At 61.2% G+C, this 14,658-nt stretch overlaps 4 protein-coding genes across 4 annotated transcripts in view; all 4 read left to right on the forward strand.

Annotated features, from left to right (window-relative positions):
* Positions 1-136: 136 nt before the first annotated feature.
* Positions 137-1,068, forward strand: MNEG_3350 (pyrroline-5-carboxylate reductase; the record flags this gene model as incomplete). Its single annotated transcript, XM_014048168.1, has 3 exons — positions 137-173; positions 551-651; positions 940-1,068. 3 exons carry the CDS (start codon positions 137-139, stop codon positions 1,066-1,068), a joined length of 267 nt encoding a protein of 88 aa, XP_013903622.1.
* A 1,266-nt stretch (positions 1,069-2,334) lies between these two features.
* On the forward strand, positions 2,335-9,188 carry MNEG_3351 (hypothetical protein; the record flags this gene model as incomplete). Its single annotated transcript, XM_014048169.1, has 12 exons — positions 2,335-2,603; positions 2,773-2,844; positions 3,006-3,165; positions 3,665-3,698; positions 3,938-4,006; positions 4,147-4,264; positions 5,992-6,229; positions 6,666-6,701; positions 6,864-7,692; positions 7,934-8,173; positions 8,341-8,398; positions 8,693-9,188. The coding sequence occupies 12 exons, from the start codon at positions 2,335-2,337 to the stop codon at positions 9,186-9,188; spliced, it is 2,619 nt and encodes an 872-aa protein (XP_013903623.1).
* A 1,708-nt stretch (positions 9,189-10,896) lies between these two features.
* On the forward strand, positions 10,897-12,662 carry MNEG_3352 (hypothetical protein; the record flags this gene model as incomplete). The annotated part of the gene is made up of 4 exons (XM_014048170.1): positions 10,897-11,159; positions 11,571-11,730; positions 12,069-12,102; positions 12,541-12,662. 4 exons carry the CDS (start codon positions 10,897-10,899, stop codon positions 12,660-12,662), a joined length of 579 nt encoding a protein of 192 aa, XP_013903624.1.
* A 1,462-nt stretch (positions 12,663-14,124) lies between these two features.
* The window catches only part of MNEG_3353 (hypothetical protein), a gene marked incomplete at both ends in the record, with an annotated part of 6,077 nt that continues 5,543 nt past the window's right edge, over positions 14,125-14,658 (forward strand). The window contains one exon of the mRNA XM_014048171.1: positions 14,125-14,400. Coding sequence (XP_013903625.1) covers positions 14,125-14,400 — 276 coding nt within the window. The remainder of the gene's footprint in view (positions 14,401-14,658) is intronic.

Here is a 14,658-nt window from a genome sequence, read left to right on the forward strand (position 1 = left end):
CCCCCAGGCCACCCCGGAGGACGCTGAGCTGGTGTCCACCCTGTTCAGCGCCGTCGGCCGCATCTACCAGCTGGATGAGAAGCTGCTCGCAGCCGTCACCGGCCTCAGCGGCAGCGGGCCCGCGTTTGTGTTCCTCATGATCGAGGCCCTCGCGGACGGCGGCGTGCGCGCGGGTGAGTGAGGGGGGGATGGATAGATGTGTTGGAGGGGCCGGCAAAAGGAGGGAAACACTGGGAGGGGACGGGGGGGAGCGCAGGGCCACGGCCTACATGAGGGCGAGCGCCTGCCTGCGCGACGCGCTGCGTGGGTGCCGTCTGGGGCTCGTGCCTGCCATTGCGTGCGGGTGGGCCGCGCAGGGAGGGGCAAGTCAGGGCGGCATCACTAGTGAAGTGGCGGCCGCCCATAAGTGACCCTCAGGCCTGAGCGCACTTGGCGGGCGGTAGCGCGACAGCGCGGGGCTGCGCCGCCACAACGTCCTCGTGGGTGTGCGTCCGCCCAACGCCGCGCCGCCTTCGCGCCCACCCCCACCCCCCTCACGCCGCCCCCACAGGCCTGCCGCGCGACGTGGCGCAAGCGCTGGCGGCGCAGACCGTGCTGGGCAGCGCCAAGATGGTGCTGGACACCGGGAAGCACCCCGGGGCCCTCAAAGATGTGGGTTGACCGCTTTGACTGCACACCCACTGCGCACACCAGGTCGCCCCCAACCGACACATCCGCGAACTGGATGCTTGAGCCATCGGGCGCCGGCTGGCCGCTGCACCGCATTGTTTCGCCCCGCTGCCCCTCACCGGCGGCCCCTGCCGTCGCATGCCGGCGGGGCGCCGGCCAGCTGCTGGCCTCACACACACCGCCGCGCCACGCGCCCCCTGCCCTGACGCGCTTCTCACCCGCCCACGCACCTGTGCCCCACCACCCCTGGACGCCATGCAAACCCCTCAGATGGTCACAAGTCCTGGTGGCACCACTATCGCTGGTGTGCACGAATTGGAGAAGGGGGGCGTGCGCGCCGCATACATGTCGGCCGTCGTGGCGGCCACAAACCGCGCCAACGAGCTCAGCAAAATGTGACGCGCGTGCAAGCAGCAGGCGCCGCCGCTCGCGGCGCGAGCGCGCCAGGGCCGGCGCGCCCCGCGTCGATCGCGTGCACATGTCGACGAGGCCGCGGGCCGCCTTGGTCGGGCGGGTGTGGGTAGGCTTCAATGGGTGCATGTGCAGCTGTAAAGTATTGCAATCCCTGCAGCCCCTGTGATCTGCGGCGCCCGCCGTGTTTTTGAAGTGGCGTCGATGCCGCCACCAGAGGCGCACTCGTCTCGCAAAGAGGCAGGACAGGGGCAGCTTCGACGCTTTTGTCGCCGCGGCCGCGGCAGCTGCCGCGCAGAATCCCTCAAGACGCTGACTCCCTGCACGCCTGTCTCGGCCGCCTTCTCATTCGATTCGCTTAGTGCCGGGAAGCGCAGCTGCAGCAGCATGGCCTGGGCTTCCCCACGGGGGACTCCTGGCAGGTCGATGCCCTCAGGCGATCGCCATGCCAGTGCGCGCAATGTAGAGGAGGAGGCCGCCGCACAGGGGCCCACCGGTTGCTTGCGGCTGTGTGCATATCCATGTCCGCCATGCCAACCCATCATCGCTGTTAACGCAGCCGCTGGAGCCTGCATCACAGTGGTGCAACGTGCCGGTCGCCTGACTTCCAGGGTTCCGTCCTGGCCCTGGTCCTGGCTTGCTTGGCATCCTAAGTGCCCCCCAGCCTGGGATATGACTCAAGAAAGTTCATAACAACATGACGATGCTGGTGTGGTATCACGGGGAATGGAAGCTTGGACCCAGAGCGCCCCTCCCGCTTCGCGAGCGCCAACCTCAGGCCCTGCTGGCACCACAAGAAGGACCCGGGCATATGCAACGCATAACGCCTCACCACCAACTACCTTGCACGTTGAATGCCAAGGCTTCTTCAAAAACGTGTCTGCCATCATTTTCGCTCGGCATCAGCAACTGACCGCGGTGGCGTCGCACTGTCACAGCACAAGCAGCGGAGCGGGCTCCACAGGACCATGCAGTCAGAAGATAGATCTGAATAGGTGGTAATATTTTCGACGTCTGAAACCACCGTGAGCAAGGAGAGGTCACCGGGGTGCCGTGGCCGGATCCACTTGGGGTGGACGGCCGATAGGTTGGTGGTTCACGATTCCCAACGGGATGGGACGTGGTCGCCCTGGCCATGCACCAGTGCGGGTGCAGCCCCTCCTCGTGGCGGCTCTGCTGGGCGCGGCCGCAACTCTCGCAGCAGCGCTCCCACGGGACCCGGGACGTCCAGCGCGGCTCGCCGCGTTCGACGCCATGGAGTCCTCGTGGCGCACGACCGCTGCCATGAAGTTTGGCAAGTCCGAGAATGAGCTGCGGGAGCTGGTCGGGGGCGGCGAGTTCCGATTGAACAGGGACTCCCTCATGGCGCACTACGCGTGCACCTTCGGAGGGCCCGAAGCCGCCGGCAACGGCGCGCTGGCCGCGGCCGCGGACCCGCTTGCCGCTGATGTCGCGTCTCCCCAGTCCCTGGTCGCGCCTGGGCTGGGGGACCCCGACCCGAGCTTGGCTTTCAAGCTCCACAGGTGGGCCAAGGGCGGCAGGCTCTCCACTGAACCTGGATGGCCAATGGTTCGCGTGCCGCTTTTATAGAGTGACACGAGCGCAGAGCAAAGAGGGTCTGGCGTGCCACTTAGCAGCAAGCGCAACCCCACATGCCTGCTGTCGACCCCGCGATCGATCCCGCCTGCGCAGCCGCCCTGGCGCCCCCCGCACCCTGTACCTGGACTTCACGGGGCACACCACCACCGGCACGCAGTGGAACAGGTCAGAGGGCGCGGTTGATACGTTGCCGGGGAGGGGGTGCTGCGCCGAGGCGGCTCGCTGATTCAGAGGAAAACGGTTGGGAAGGCGCGGCCCAACACACAGCCCCATGTACGCTACCCAATCTGTGAGCCAACTCCCCCACCGGGTGCGTGCCAATGCAGGGAGCCCTGCTTCGAAGCGGACACGAGTTTCTGCTTCAGCACGACGAGGGCCTTCCCTCCCTCGTTTGTCACGCCGCCCTTTGATCTTGACGGCAACACGACCGGCTTCACCACTGCGGAGATGCGGGCGATAGTAACAATCTGGGTGAACGTTGCAGAGGTGTGTGCATATGTGTGTGTGTGTGCGTGCGTGTGTGCGCGCGCGTGTGTGTGTGCGTGTGTGTGTATGTGTGTGTGTGTGCGTGCGTGCGTGCGTGCGTGTGAACACGCATGCGTGCGCGCGCGCGTGTGCGTGTGTGTGCGTGTGTGTGTGTGTGTGTGTGTGCGTGTGTGCGTGTTTACATGCAGTCTATCGAGAGGATATTGGGACCAAGCACAACAAGGGGAGGAGAGGTAGATCCCAGGAGGAGGTTGTCATGGTGGTTGGTGTGCTGCTGTGCAGTGTTTGTGCATGGTGCAAACACACGGAATTAAACATCGCAGGTGTGTACGATTTGTTGATGTGAGAGGCCTCAGGAGTGGGTGTGCAGGCAGGTGCCTGTGTGAACGTCTGGACCTATGTTTGCCACTAGCACACGCAGACGAGTATGTGTGCACTTGTTATACATGCACTCCGTTGCAACCTCCCCGTTACCCATTCATAACCCAACCGTTTCCAGGATTACTCCCCTTTCAATGTCGACGTCACCACGGGTGCGCCAACGGTGGCGTGCTAGCAGCAACCCAGGGGTGTCTGCTTGAAGGCCTGCTTGCGCCAGGGCCCTGGGGCCCGCGACATGAGTCTGCGGCTGGTGGTGGAGCCGGTGCTCGCGTCTCAGTAGCGGAGCTGCACCGCGGTGCTGGCAGCGAGCCTCACACGCTGAGGCCTGCTGATGCCGCACTGCTACCGCGCGCCCTAAGCCAGCCCACCATGCCTACGATAACCCCCGCAGAGGAGCCCACCTTTTCCCTGGGGAACAGAGTCGGGATGCGGGTGTGCATCGGCGGCAGTGATCTCGACTGTAAGTGAGGGAGGGGATGTCTAGAATAGGCAGTTGGTGCCTGGTCAGCGCTCGCACACGCGTTGCTCCATTCCATTCCCATAAAAAAAACAGCCTGCTGCTCAGGCGTGCTCCATCCTGCACCCACCGCGCTCTCATAGGGTTCTCATACAACACCGGCGGTCAGATGGTGACAGGCGGCGTCGCCTTCGTCTCAACGTTTGGGGTTGCACGCCTCGGCGCTGGCTACCCCTCCAATGGCAATGAGGTTGCTCCGGCGTGAGTGCACTGGCTGGAGCACCGCCTGCCAGTGGTTGATTGGGTGCCGCAGCCTGGTCACACCTGATGTTTCCGGGCTCGATACCATTTTGGTGTGCAGGTATGTTTTCACCAAGTCCCTGTCATCCAACATCAAGGCCATATGGGAAGCCATCAGGTATTTGTGGGTTCTGTTGAAGGTGTGCGGGCACGATGGAGCCAGCACCAGGGAGGTGACGGCATGGCCTGCACAGCCGATTGGATTGCGGGTTGCCTGGTTGCCGGAGCGCATCGCAGCGCGTGTTGGTGTGCTCTCCTGATCACGGGCCCCTCCCCTTGCTCTTCGTGCCGCCCCTTGCAGCCACGAGGCGGGACACACCCTGGGTCTTGAGTAAGCGGGCTGCCGTGACATTGCCACACGCCCTCCCTGCAACATCTAAACGATGATGTGATTGAGCATGTGTTGATAATGTGCGCTGGCAGAACCGGCGTAGTGCAGCAGCACCCTTGTCGTGTGAGAAGCAGCTGCGGCCCAACCCAGAACGGTGACACTGCCCAACATCACCTGGGCGTGCGCTCGCATGCTGCTCTCACTGCGCCTGCAGCCACCACGGGCGCAAGGCGTTTGCTGGCAACAATAACGTTCAAGAAGAATACTATCGGTACGTGTATCAGTGTGCGTGTGTGCGTGTGTGCGCGTGCGCGTGTGTGTGAGAGTGCATGTGTAGGTGTCTGTGTGCGTGGTTTTGTGTTCGTGTCTGTGACGGCGTGTATGCATCTGTGCGTTTGTGTCTGTCTGTGTGCATATGTGTGTTCATGTGTGTGTGTGTGTGTGTGTGTGTGTGTGTGTGTGTGTGTGTGTCTGTGTCTGTGTCTGTGTGTGGCTGTTTGTGTTTGTGTCTGTGATGGTGGTTGTGTGTGCGTTTGAATGAAAGTGTGTGATTGCTGTCGATCACAAAGCCCTGGGACCGCCAAAGCACGCCGCCATGATAAACTTAGGGCATCAAGGGGATGCATCATGCCTGGGGCATTCAGCGCCAACATCTCGTGGGCTGTACCACCTGCCTAGCCCCATGTACCCACATCTGCCCGACGTTCAACCGTTCCTGCTGCTTCCCTCCGTATGCCCTCCTCATGAACCGCCTCTCAGCGGCCACAACAGTGAGTGTCAAGGGGTGTGAACCGACCCCGCGTGCGGGCGCCCCACGCTGTGGGCAGGGCGGAGGGGGTTGCGCCCAAAACAGGCCTTGTGTCGCGCCTTCCTTTTTACGCCCCTGCAGTCACTGGTGTTGCCATCAGCTGAGAGAAGTACTCATCACATCGCTGGCGCCCTCCTTTGCTCACGACCTTCCCTTGGCGTGCAGATTGGGCGCCCATCATGGGGATCTCGTACACACGGAGCATATCACAGTGGTGCCGCGGAGAGTGAGCTGCAAAATGCTTGAGTTGGTGCAGGGCAGTGTGGCGCAGGCTGGAAGTGAGGGCTTAAGAAAGGGGAATGTTTGCGCAGTCAAGGTCGCCTTGAGCTATCCGCAGCTGGGGACCCTTGCAATGAAAGTAAATGTTGCAAATCCTGTCTGTTGCAGGACGGGAAAGGGCGCAGGCTCCCGTTGATGCGTTGCGGCGTGTAAGGTCAGCCAGGGTTACAGCCGAGGCAGTGCCGACAAAAGAGGTCGGCAAACCCATCACGCACACGCTTTTGGCCCATTCAAGCCCCGGCGACTGAATGCTTGCAACGCGTGACACAGGTACGCTGAGGCTACGTTGCCATTTCAAGACGACTTGGCCATAATCGCCCGCTTCGTCCCGCTTGCTGCTGACGAAGCGGGCGGCACACTTGCTGCCGCCAGAGCCCTGGCCAACACGTCCTCTGAAGCAGGCGCCTCGTTTGTGGGGATCATCAGTGGCGCGTCTGACGTGGATATGTTCAGGTTCAGCAGCGGCGAGGGCAACGTCAGTGTGGCCCTGACCCTCGCCAGCACGGCGGTCGGTAATCGGTCGCCCTTTCCTACCTGGGACCGTACCAACCTGCAAGCCGAGGTGCCTGGCATGGCTTATGGTGCAGGCATGCATGCCTCTCTGCACCTGTATGCGAGCAGCTGGCACACGCACTTTCTTGGCGCAAGCACACGCACGCGCGCGCCTGCGCGTGTGCTCAGACGCACATGAAAGTGAGCCACGCCCTCAAGCATTCACAAGCTCACAAACATGCATGTCATGTATGCGAGCTCGCATACATCCTCGCGCAAACTCACGCCTGCACGAGCTTGCGCATCCCCCCACTCCCCCCCCCTCAACACACACAAACACGCGTATGCGTGCGGGCGCGTGCGGGCGCACGTGCACACGCGTGCAGGTCACGTTGATGAATTCTTCTGGCGATGTTATCCAGTCCTGGAGCAATGCAAACGGCCTCCTACAGGGCCAGCTGAGCCCCAACGCCACTATCACCACAGACGTGAGCAGTCGAAGCCCGGCTTCCTGCGCAGGCGGCAGCGCCGTTGAATTCCACTAATATCGGCTCTGGGTGCCACCTTCCGCCCCGTGCCCATCAAAAAAAGTCACCCTTCAGGCTCGGCATTTGCATGCCGTCTCCCCTCTTCACACACCTCCTCTGCAGGGAATCTACTACCTCTCTGTCAGGGGCGCCGGCCGGGGTGCGAATGCCACCACGGGCTTCACATCTTACGGGTCCACAGGGCAGTACAGGGTCACCGTCACAGCACCGGCTAGCAACAGCAGCATTGACATCAGCGGAGACGCCGGCAACAGCACAAGTGGGACCGGCGCCAACGGAACTGTCGCAGCAGGCACCAATGGTACTGGAGGAAGCAGTTTCAATGGCACTGTTGACAGCGGCACCAACAGCACTGCTGGGAGCGGAAACAATGGGACTGCTGGAGGCGGCACCAACGGGACTGTCGGGGGCACCAACGGGACTGTTGGGGGCACCAACGGGACTGTGGGGGGCGCCACCAACGGGACTGTGGGGGGCACCACCAACGGGACTGTGGGGGGCACCACCAACGGGACTGGTGGGGGCACCAAAAATGGAACCGTTGGGGGCGTCAATAACGGGATAGCTGGGAGCGGCACCAACACCACTTCTGGGAGCGGCACCAACACCACTTCTGGGAGCGTCACCAACGGCACTACTGGGGGCGCCAAAAATGGGACGGTCGGGGGCATCACCAACGGGACAGTTGGAAACGGCACCAACGGGACCGGTGCGGTGGGCATCAACGCGACAGTCGGGGCGACCGGCGGAACCAGCTCAAAGACCACCGTCTCATGCAAGTCTCCCGGTGACGTCACGCTGCCCCAGACGTTCAACGGCTCGTGCAGCTCTGCCGTATTGGCCGTTTCAGACCTCTACACCACAGGGGGCCTGCCCGGCACGGATGTGTCCGTTACGCCCACCCTCCCAGCTGACAGCCTGTATGCACCAGGTACATGGGGTCAGCGCTGTGAGCCAGATGGGCGTGACAACCCACATTACTAACCCCCCCAGCGTGCCGTGCAGTTTCTTTTGCTGCACACTGCGGCTGCTGTCAGAAATCTAATACAGCATTATGGCTCATCAGTCTCATGACTTGCCCACGCTGCCATACGCATGCCCCACGCTCATGAATCCCTTTGCGCCTCCAACACGTACGCCTCCTCTTACCTACCCTTGTATCCTTGACTCAGGCAACTACAGCTACGCCGTCATTGCGGGATCTGGTGCCAACTGCACAGTGTCATTCACAGTCACCCAGGGGCCCGGCTGCAGCAATGCCACGGCGGTTACCTGCACGGCTGCGCCCAAGGTCGTCACCCTGGCCACTGGCAGCTGCGAGGGCGTCACCATCCCTCGGTGGCAGCTCTTCACCGGCGGCGGCAACACCACCGTTACGCCCGCGCTGCCCACGGACATGTACTTCACACCAGGTGAGGGGGAAGAGTGTGCGTCTGGCCTGCTGCTGTGTGTGGACCTCTCACAGTTGGCGACAAACGGTCCCCACCGTGGGACCGAACGCAGGCTGGGCGCGTACGCGGCGACAATTGTAAACCGCAAAATCCTTGGAATGCTCCCCATGTATTGCATACGACCGCAGGGCGCATGACCAAGTTCAAGGTCGTGGCGGCCGACCAAGTGTCTCGCTGCACCTTCAAGTGCGAGACGCGCACTAGCTGCTTCCTCGGTCCAGACCGTTGCCATGTGCCCAGCTTCTGCCTGGCTAAGGCAATGTGCCCCACCCTTCACTAATTTGTGTGCCTCAAAGCGCTCCTTGGGTCTGACTGCGCAACCTTTGCACCCACCCAACCCTCCTCTTTTCCACCTCGCAGGGTCCAAGTGCTTCCCTGCACCCCCGTGTGCGCCTCTACAAGCCTGAACCTCACAACCGCCCCTGATGCGTGTACCTCCAGCTCCAGAGTCGATGCCTCCGCCCTCCTGGTGGCGTCCAGCCTTGGCAAGTCTGCCAATGTGACACTCTCGCCGGGCGGGGCCCTGCGGCAGGGGGTGCGCAAGGTCAAGGTGACTGCCGACTACGGCAAAGTCAGTGCCAAGACCACCTGCACCGTCAACGTGATGGACCAGCAGGCGCCCAACATCACCCTGGTGCCGGCCTCTGGCAGCCTCTGCGCCTACCCCAAAAAGGGCTCAACCTCTGCTTGCTTCTCCATCCGGAAGCTGGCCGACGTGTCCGACAACTGCCGCCCGAAACCGACGCTGCTGTTCAGGAGCTGCACCGTCACTGCCAACGGCGCCAGCAAGGACTGCTTCCAGGACAAATCCAAGCGTGTGTGCGTGAGATACAACAACGGCACAGCGCCCCTCACTGCGCAGGCTGTCTTCACTGCCAGGGACGCGTCCGGAAACGAATCCCCGGCGAAAACAGTGACGATCACTGCGTACAGCGTCCAGCCCAACCCTGTGCCCCCAGGCTGCGAGCCCAAGTAGCAACAATGGCCGGGTCACATCACCCGCATTGGTGAGAGGAAGGCAGCTGAAATGAAATGGCACGAGAGCTGCTGGCCCGGGATGGCGGAACCGCCAGCCCATTGCGCACTGCCCATTTCTTCTGCGTGGCCGGCGCCCTGCAGGGGCTGCAGCGTCCTTGCCTAAATATCGCTTGTCGAATAATCGCTGCGACGGGATTAGGGAGTATGCCACACCAGGCTGGACGTGGCAATATTGTTCAAGCACTGTACTGGTGCCAGGTGCGTCAACAGGTCGCTTGCATAGCAACTGCGACACCGCATCGCCACGTGCACGCACTTGCACACCCCACACGACAACTCGCGCTTTTGTGCGTGCAATCCCCAGTATACATGTGCATGTACGCACTCTGCTCAAGCGCTTGGTCCACCGCACAGTGGCTGGGCTTCGGCTGCGTCGCACCCCTTTGGTGCTCTTGCACGCACAGCATCAGGATTGGGGCCCTCGCCCATACAACTATTGGAAATCGCGCCAGCAGAGCGACCGGCTGTGCCCAGCAGTGACGGGGGTGCCGATGTGCCGCTGTGCTTGCTGCCAGTCTTTCCTTTGGCGCGACTCGAGGCCGCATGTTGCTGGACTGGGGGCTTAGCGCAAGTCACCAGGACCGCAGCTGCAGTGGCGGGTTGACGTCCTGAGCGTCCGCAGATCTTCTCCAGGGCGCTTGTGAGTCCTTCTGAGCTTCCCCTGCCCTTTCCCTTCCTTTAACCCGTTGACAAGCACTCACTTACGGTCGCATCAGGACAATCAAAAAGCTGTTTCCACTTCGATTGTTTGGATTGTGCGCAGTGCTGGAAGTCACGCCATGGGACCACAGCACAACACTTACTGGCGTGGACGGTCGCTTTTGCACGGCCTCCGCCGATGCTTATCCCCAGCTGAACAACTTTTTTTGTTGCGCTTTGAATATGCGATCGCCACCCGTTGATGGTTCGTCAAGCCCACTGGGCTTCACTCGCTTTGGCGCCACCTTGCAGCTCGCCTGCCCAAACCCTAAAGGGAACCTCGCTGTGAGTCACCCACTGACCGCGAGCATATTGCGGGCGCGTGCGACGCACAGCCTGCGGTTTCCATGTGGGCGCCTCTTCGTACTACATGGCATCACGCACATCTGCGCGCATCGAAATCCTGCATCGTCCTCGCGGCACCACCTGTCAGCACCGAAGCGAAGTGCACACAGCACTTCCGTTGTTCTGTCCTGGTCTGCATGCCCCCTTGCCATGTAACCCCAACGCGAACTCACATGCCGTCCCATCATTCACACTGCATTATTCTTTGTTTTTGTAGCTTGGCATCAGTAACCAAACGCGGGTGCCCTGCCGTCGTGGCGGGTCCAGGGCACCAACGCCTTGTGGGATCCAGAGCTCACGCAGTGCCCTGCACTGCCGTGCAAATTGCCGCTGAAAAGTCTTCCCACTACCATCGACAACAAGGGGAGGTCACCACAGTGTGGTGACCGGGTTTACCACCTCCGTTGTCAGGGTGGTGGACACGCGATAGAAGTGCTCAACGCGGGCACGTCACCGGCGGGATGGAAAGTGGTCGCCTAGGTCCTGCCCGAAGCCGGATGCAGCCTCTCCTTGTGGCCGCCTGTTTGGGCACAGTCGTGATGCTCGCCGCGGCGCTCCCCGAAAAGCCAGGTCGTGCGGCGCAGCTGAAGTCGCTCGACGCCATGGAGTCCTCGCGGCGCGCGAACACTGCCACAAAGTACGGCAAGTCAGAGAAGGAGCTGCGGGATCTGGTCGGCGGCGGCGAATTCCAGTTGAACGAGGACTCCCTGACCGCGCACTTCGCCTGCACCTTTGGCCGCGACTATTCCGCCGACTCAGCGGACCCGCTTGCCGCCGCCGCCATGGTGCTCACTGCATCCCCCCAGTCGCTGGTCGCGCCTGGGCTGGGGGATCCCGACCCGAGCCAGGCTTTCAAGCTCCACAGGTGGGCCAAGGGCGGCAGGGTCTCTACTGGACCTGGATGGCTAATGGTTCGCGTGCCGCTTTTATAGAGTGACACGATCGCAGAGAACAGAGGGCCTGGCGTGCCACCCTGCAGCAAGCGCAACCCCAAAGCGCCCGCTGTCGACCCCGCGATGGATCCCGCCTGCGCAGCCGCCCTGGCGCCCCCCGCACCCTGTACCTGGACTTCACGGGGCACACCACCACTGGCACTCAGTGGAACAGGCGAGAGGGCGCGGTCATGATACAGGCAGGGGATCTGCACCGCTCTGTGCTGTTTTCAGTCTGTCTACCACCTACAAGGAAGCGGATGGGCGCGCGGCTAGCAACACAGCTCCGTGCACGCCACTGTGTTCTTGAAATCCACGCCCACACTGGCTGAACTCAAACGCAGGGAGCCCTGCGCATACGCCAACACAAGCTTCTGCTACAGCCCAGGCAGGGCGTACCCTCCCTCGTTTGTTACCCCACCTTTTGATCTTGACGGCAACACGACCGGCTTCAGCACTGCGGAGATGCAGGCAATTGTCAAGATCTGGGTGAACGTTGCAGAGGTGCGAGCATGCGTGCGTTTGTGGGGGTCTGCTTGCGCGCGTTATGTTTATGTGCGTATTTGCGTGTGCATGAATATGACACACACTCACAACCATTTATAAATTAAAACATGTATACATGCATTTAAACATTTGTACATACACGCAAGCACACGCACACACACGTGTGTGTGTGTGTGTGTTTGTGCGTGTGTGTGTGCTTGTGTATGTGTGCGTCTATGCGCTCCACTGAGGCATGCTCAACGCCGTTTGTGCTGATAATCTTTATGCACTCTTCTACGCGCATCGTGCCACTCGGCTCCTGCAGCAACCGCTTACTCAATTGTTCATGCGCACAGGATTATTCCCCATTCAATATTGATGTCACCACCGGTGCGGCAGCGCGTCCACATAAGGGTTGTGCAAGGGGCATCTGAATCAACACACACCCAACAACCCAGGGCCTGGGGCCTGCACCTGCCACGGCATAGCTGTGCAGACCTGCATGCATGTGGGCAACGGGTGTGCCGCGGTGCTGACAGCGAGGTGCGTGCCCTCTAGCTGTTTTCTTGACTTCTCGCCAGCCCTTTTACACCTGGCCCTCCTCAACATGCTAAACCGCAGAGGAGCCCACCTTCTCTCTCGCCAACGGAGTTGGAATGCACATGTGCATCGGCGGAAGCGACCTAGACTGTAAGGCAGGGGCAAGCGCAGGAAACAGGGGAATCGGGACACGGCCAGACATGGTTTGTGCCCCCCCCCCACCCGACCCAAACGACCTGGTGCCTGCTGCTCATGCGTGCATCTTGACAAACCCATCACGGCAAACAGGGTACACGTACAGCAGCGGCGGCAAGATGATGGCAGGCGGCATCAGTTTCGTTTCGTCGTTTGGGCTGGGAGGCTTCGGCGCGGGCTACCCCTCCAACGGCAACGAGGTGGCCCCCTCGTAAGTTCGCTGGCCGCAGCGCTGGCGGCCACCGACTTGTTTTGGTTGCGCAGCCCAACAGAACCTTGAACCTCCCGGCCTGATGCTGCCATGATCTGCAGGTTTGTGTTTATCAGGTCCCTTTCACTCAATATCAAGGCCATATGGGAAGCCACCAGGTGATCACAGGGTCTAGGCCAAGCGGTTTGTGGGTGTGAACAGGGCAGGGGTTCAAGTATGGTAGGCAAGCAGCGTGCACAATAGCCTGGAGTATCGCACACGCCCCAATCGCTCGCACACGTGGTTGCACATTTTGGTATTCTCAAGCACTGGCCCCTCTCCTTGGTCTCTGTGCCGCCCCTCGCAGCCACGAGGCGGGACACACCCTAGGTCTCTAGTGAGTGGGCTGCTTTTGCAATGCCAGGGGGCCGCCTGCATGTTGACGATGTTGTGCCCGAGCGGTTGACAGTGCCATGTGCCCCAGCAGAGGTGCAGCTTCCTCTTGGTGTGTGTGTTGAGCAGTCGCATGCCACTGAACACGGCACCAGACCTGAAATTCTCACCTGCTTGTGCACCCCCGTGGCTCGTCCTGTTCTTGGCCACAGCCACCATGGGCGCAATGCATTTGGTGGCAACAACTTTGTCCGGGAAGAGTACTACAGGTAAGAGGGAGAAGGAGAGAGTGTGAGAGAGAGAGAAAGAGAGAGAGAGAGAGAGAGAGAGAGAGAGAGAGAGTGTGTGTGTGTGTGTGTGTGTGTGTGTGTGTGTGTGTGTGGCGCGTGTGAGTCTGTTGAATCTGCACTTGTGGGCTAAATAGCTCCACCAACATCACGGGCTGAACACTTGCGCCCCCTTCTCGTCACTTATGCTTGGCCTCCTCTCTACCACTCTTGACGTTGCGCCCATCGGCCACACCTGGCGTCGCGCAGCGGCCATAACAGTGGGTACACATTGGGGGCAATGCGGGTGTTGGGGGATGGGGGTGCTGCACGCATTTAGGGAAGAGCGTGCCGGGTTCGATCCTGCTGGCGTATGTGCATGCCCAAGCAGCCGTGACTTTTGCCCAACCAATCAGTATCGTCCACGCTGTTGGCGGCCCCCCTTTGATGCGCAGACTGGGCGCCCATTATGGGGAGCGCTTACTCAATGACCATATCGCAGTGGTGCCGCGGAGAGTGAGTGGCACAAGCGGGAAAGGGGGCACGATGAGCAAGGTCTTCTGCCCAGCCTGCGACGCAAGCTGATCCAAGCAGCCAAGCCGTCGCCTTCAAGACAGAGGGCTGTGCCCGCGTGAGCAAGCGCGGCCTTGGGCGCACACGCAGCCCAACACACATACACATGTTGATGTGCCGAGTGCCTGGTGGCTCCGCACTCGGTCAATTTCCCACCCCCTCAACATGCTCTTGTCCCCACCAACGCCCCTACAAATGCTATACCCCCCGCACAAAAATACATGTAATGTTTGACCCAGATACAACCAGGCGACGATGCCATTTCAAGACGACATTGCCACGATTGCTGGCTTTGTCCCGCTGGCACCGGACGACGTCGGCAGTACGCCCGCGGCTGCTAAGGCCCTGGCCAACACATCCTCTGCGTCAGGCGCCACTTTTGTGGGGATCATCAGCGGCGCGTCTGACATCGACACGTTCAGCTTTGCCAGCGGTGTGGGCACTCCGAGCATCTCGCTGACCCTCACTAGCACGGCGGTTGGCAACCAGTTCCCATATGCCACTTGGGACCGCACTGACCTCCAGGCCCTGGTGAGGCGGGGCCAGCTTGCAGGCGCACGTGCCGACCTGCTCAGGCACGGTGATCACATATGTACAGGAATGCGTGGGCGCCGCGTGCACACACCTCCACACACAGTCACACGTGCATGCGCACGTGCGCGCACTTACACACACACACAAACACACACACACACACACAAACACACACACAAACACACACACACAAACACACACACACACACACACACACACACACACACACACACAAACACACACACACACACACAC

Source organism: Monoraphidium neglectum (genome assembly GCF_000611645.1).
Source record: "Monoraphidium neglectum strain SAG 48.87 unplaced genomic scaffold scaffold00419, whole genome shotgun sequence".
NCBI classification, from domain to species: Eukaryota; Viridiplantae; Chlorophyta; class Chlorophyceae; order Sphaeropleales; family Selenastraceae; genus Monoraphidium; species Monoraphidium neglectum.